General features: G+C 50.8%; 1 protein-coding gene across 1 annotated transcript in view; it reads left to right on the forward strand.

The window, feature by feature from the left end:
• XPO7 (exportin 7) overlaps window positions 1-4,072 on the forward strand; it is a 29,589-nt gene extending 25,517 nt beyond the window's left edge. Inside the window, exons 22-27 of the mRNA XM_010024131.1 lie at window positions 96-310; window positions 1,419-1,557; window positions 2,031-2,191; window positions 2,987-3,085; window positions 3,402-3,529; window positions 3,612-4,072. Of these exons, the coding sequence (XP_010022433.1) occupies window positions 96-310; window positions 1,419-1,557; window positions 2,031-2,191; window positions 2,987-3,085; window positions 3,402-3,529; window positions 3,612-3,705 (836 nt within the window). The 3' untranslated portion in view covers window positions 3,706-4,072. The remainder of the gene's footprint in view (window positions 1-95; window positions 311-1,418; window positions 1,558-2,030; window positions 2,192-2,986; window positions 3,086-3,401; window positions 3,530-3,611) is intronic.
• Window positions 4,073-4,423: the final 351 nt, after the last annotated feature.

A 4,423-nucleotide genomic window follows, 5' to 3' on the forward strand; every position in this document is an offset into this window, starting at 1 on the left:
CTTATGGCTCTACCTTTTGTTTCTCCTGCTCCCTGGGGGAGAAGGGGTTTGGATGTGGTTGCTGAAATACTGAGTCCGCTTCTGTGCTCATGCAGGAAATCGTATCCTAACGCTTGGGGAGGTCCCAAAGGATCAAGTCTATGCCTTGAAGCTCAAGGGGATTTCCATCTGCTTCTCTATGCTGAAGGCTGCACTGAGCGGGAGCTACGTCAACTTTGGGGTCTTCCGGCTGTACGGGGATGATGCACTGGACAATGCCTTGCAAACCTTTATCAAGCTTCTGCTTTCCATCCCTCACAGTGACCTCCTGGTAAGCTGAACCCATGACAGCAGGGGAAGGCAGGCTTGGAAGATTACACACCAAAGGAATACTTTAATCAGAGAGAGGAGTGAACTCGTGCTGCTGTGCGGAAGCACAGCTCTAGGCAGGGGCCAGGAGGAACCTGCAGCTCCTGGATGCGCAGCAGCAGGTCCTGTGTGAAGGCTGCAATACCCCCATCAGCCAAGGCCCCCCGGGCAGCCCTGCTGCTGCTCAGCTCTCCAGCTTGGTGCACTCCAAGGCTCAGCACAGCAATTAGCAGAAGAATTCCTCCTCCATGTGTAAAACACTTCCTGTGAGGGAGGGATTGTTCTTCCCTGTGTTGCCTGTGGGCAGAGATCTGGATGCCTCAGCAATTAAGACATAACCTGCTTGCTGATGACATCCACCTACAGTCTTGCTCTGATCCACACCTCATATACAGAAACCCATTTTGCCCCAGAGCTTGGAGGCCCCATCAGCACAGTTCTACTTGGCAAAACATTGAGGAGAGAGGGCAGCAGATACTCCTCCCAAGCCTTATCCTTCCCTATTACCTTAGCAGGATCCAAAAGGAGTTGTTGCCGTCTCTCAGACTACATTTGGCACACTCTTGATTTCATACGCCAGTGGCCAAACCATTGCCCTTGAGATATGTACCTCTGAAGATGGGGCTCTCTGGTGTGGGGGCTGCTGAGGGGTCCGTGGCCCTGCTGCTGAGCACAGCACCCTGCATGTGGATTCTGGTGTGAGCTGGCACTCTGCTTGGATATGTGGGGAGCCAGGCCTATCTCTGCATCTCCAGCACTGGCATGTACTCACTTACACTCCCTGTTTAGAAACAGAGCAGTGGGGAGAGATGTTTCGATAGAACAGTGTTAGGAACCTGCTGGACCGTGGTTGAGCCTGTTTGAAAGGCTTTTAGTGGTGGAGAAGGGTGGAAAACATGTTGGCCCAGAAGTTCTGCTGTGAGAGAGGTTGGTTTGTTCTCTTTCCAGGAGATGCAGTAAGCAGTTCTCAGATGATTAATGAATGGGTTGGGTCTAGCAGAACACCTTAACTGGTGGTTACAGGCTAGCCATGAGGGCTTAAAAGTCTTTTTCTCTCCCTTTCTCTGCAGGATTATCCCAAGCTCAGCCAGTCATACTATTCCTTGCTGGAAGTTCTTACCCAGGACCACATGAACTTTATAGCCAGTCTGGAGCCCCATGTAATCATGTACATTCTCTCTTCCATTTCAGAAGGTCTCACTGCACTAGGTAACTACTTCTGCTCTTTGTGGTGCTCTTAGGGCTTTGATTTGGAGGTGGGGAAATGCTTTGAATGCATTTCGTATATCTGCTAGCATTTTGGGCTAACAGGTAGGTCAAGACATACCTTGTGAATGGGTGGCGGGGTGTCACCTCTGTTAAAGCTGGAATATTACAGATGATTAATATCGTAGAAGCACAGACTGGTTTGTGTTGGAGGGGACCCTAAAGCTCATCCAGTTCCAACCCCCTGCCACAGGCAGGGACACCTTCCACTAGGAGAATATCAGCGAGGAATATATAGATACATCAGAAGATGCAGCAGTGAGGAAGTTGCTGACCTCTGTAGGGTTAGATTCCTGCAAAGTCCCTAGAAGGACCCAGATGAGTGGTGATGTTTCCCTGGGAGCCTGCCCAGTGCATCTGAGCAAGGGAAAATGCTGGCAGTGCCCCAGTCCCTCCCTGTTTTCCTGTTCTTGCAGACACCATGGTTTGCACAGGCTGCTGCTCCTGTTTGGACCACATTGTCACCTATCTCTTCAAGCAACTCTCTCGCAGCACCAAGAAGAGGAGCACTCCTCTGACCCAGGAGAGCGACCGCTTCCTGCACATCATGCAGCAGCACCCGGAGATGATTCAGCAGGTAAGGCCTGGTTGGTGTTGGGCCTTGTCGTGGCACGGCACAGGAAGGTCCTTGAGAAGCCGTGAGTTGTCTTGACATGATGTAATGTGGGGGCTGCGTGACCCCTGGGCTTTTCTGGAGCAGAAAGGTGTTACTTTGCTAGTATTGCATCTTTCCTATGTATTCATCTTCTGGTAGGTCTGATTCAGTGCCATGCTTCAGGGCTGTGCTTCTGCCTGTGCAAGGAACACCATTTTTCCATTTCAGATGTAAAAGGAAGTAGCCAAAAAGGAGCTTTTGCCTGTTTTCTTAAGAGAAACACAGCTACAGAAAGTGTTGGTGGTTGATAGGAATGAAGCTGTGGAACATACCTTCAACCAGAGAGCACGTGCTCTTCCACTGCTTTAACAAATAGGAAGCAGGGTTTGTTTGAATCCCTGGAACAGCCCAGTGGTGCCTGTGCACTCACAGCAAAGCAGGCACCAGGGGGTCCCTGTGCTTGACAAGGTTGGAACGGACCTTAAAGTTCATTTGGCTGGATTGGAGGAAGCTCCCCAGGGCACCAGAGCATTTGCTTTCTGCATTTGTCTTGTTGAAGTGAAGATGAGACAATCTTCCCCTGGAATAAATAGCCTGCCAGCCTTCAGCACCTCCTCCGTGTGCTTTCAGTGAAGGTCTGCTCCTTTTCATGGGGGTTCCAGGTCCTCAGTGCTGGGAGCATCAAAGGCGGATCGTTGCTGCTGAGCTGCACAGTGCCGTGGTGAGGGAAGCAGGGGTGGAAGGGCTGGATTAAAACCTCACTTTTCCTTCTTCCAGATGCTGTCAACAGTGCTGAACATCATTATCTTTGAGGACTGCAGGAACCAGTGGTCAATGTCACGGCCTCTGCTTGGCTTGATACTGCTCAATGAGAAGGTAAAACATCCCACCAGGCTCCCAGTGTGGCTGGAGGAGCTGTGAGGGCTTGGATTAGGCTGGAGGGAGCAGAACCATGTCAGAGAGGTGCTGGGCCAGTCGGATTGTGTGTCGAGGGCAGGGTGTCCAGCCCTCCCTGCAGCAGCCTCGGCACTGAGGAATCCTGGTAACTTTCATAAGGGCCCCAGGAGTCACCTGAGGAGCTGTAACACGTTTCCTCCCTCCTCCTAAGAGCCTGAAAACATGCTCTGTCCCAAAGCCAAGGTGGCTGTTGGTTCATCTGAGAATTAACCCATCCTGCTCTTGTCTTGCCCAGTATTTCTCCGACTTGAGGAACAGCATAGTGAACAGCCAGCCCCCGGAGAAGCAGCAGGCGATGCACCTCTGCTTTGAGAACCTCATGGAGGGCATCGAACGCAACCTCCTGACCAAGAACAGGGACAGGTCAGTAGGAGCCAGAGCTCCTCGTGGGGAGCAGCACACCCGAGGCTCCGCTCTGACACACTGCTCTCTGCCTCTGCCTTAGGTTCACACAAAACCTGTCGGCATTCAGGCGGGAGGTGAACGACTCCATGAAGAACTCCACCTACGGCGTCAACAGCAACGACATGATGAGCTGACGTCTCCTAGGCCCACCTGTACAGAGCAGCATCTCTTTGGCCTGGCCCAGAGGGGTAACCATTTCCGATGGAAAGAAAAGAGGGTGTTTCTAAATCCCTGCTCTTCCCCCAGGGCTGGATTGCGGCCCACCCGTACTCCACATCCCACGGGAGGAGGGAACAGGAGGGGTTGTTGAGCTCACCAGGGCAGGGTGCTTCTGTTTCCATGGGAAGGGGGTGGAAGGGCATAAAGCCAAGTGCAAGAATCCAACGTCTCCCTACCCGAATGTCTGCGTGGAACGCCAGCGCTCTGCTGCAGTCTGCCTTGTATAAAACATGTACATTTTTTCATAACATTTTGAACAAGGTTTATATTGACTCAGTTTAAAAAAAAAAAGAAAAAAAAAAAAGGAAAAAAAAAAGGAAAAAAAAAAAAAGGCAAAAAAGGGTGTGATTGGCATTTTTACAGTCCTGGTGCACCGGTGCTGCGGGAGGGTGTGAGTGAGGAAAGCGTGGCCTGAAGCTTTACTGGGCGAGGGGTGGCTGTGTGAAAGTGCAGAGATCTATTTAGTGACAGTGTAGAGAGAAACAAAAAAAACCACAAAAAAAACACCACAAAAACCAAGAAAAAAAGGAAAAAAAAAAAAAGGCATTGTAAAATTCCAAAATGTATATTTTTTCTTATTAAGCCCCTTGAAATAACAACTCCCCCCCCCCCCCCTCGCCCCTGTTATTAAGA

The sequence above is a fragment of the Nestor notabilis genome, unplaced genomic scaffold (genome assembly GCF_000696875.1).
Source record: "Nestor notabilis isolate BGI_N333 unplaced genomic scaffold, ASM69687v1 scaffold14421, whole genome shotgun sequence".
Taxonomy (NCBI): Eukaryota; Metazoa; Chordata; class Aves; order Psittaciformes; family Psittacidae; genus Nestor; species Nestor notabilis.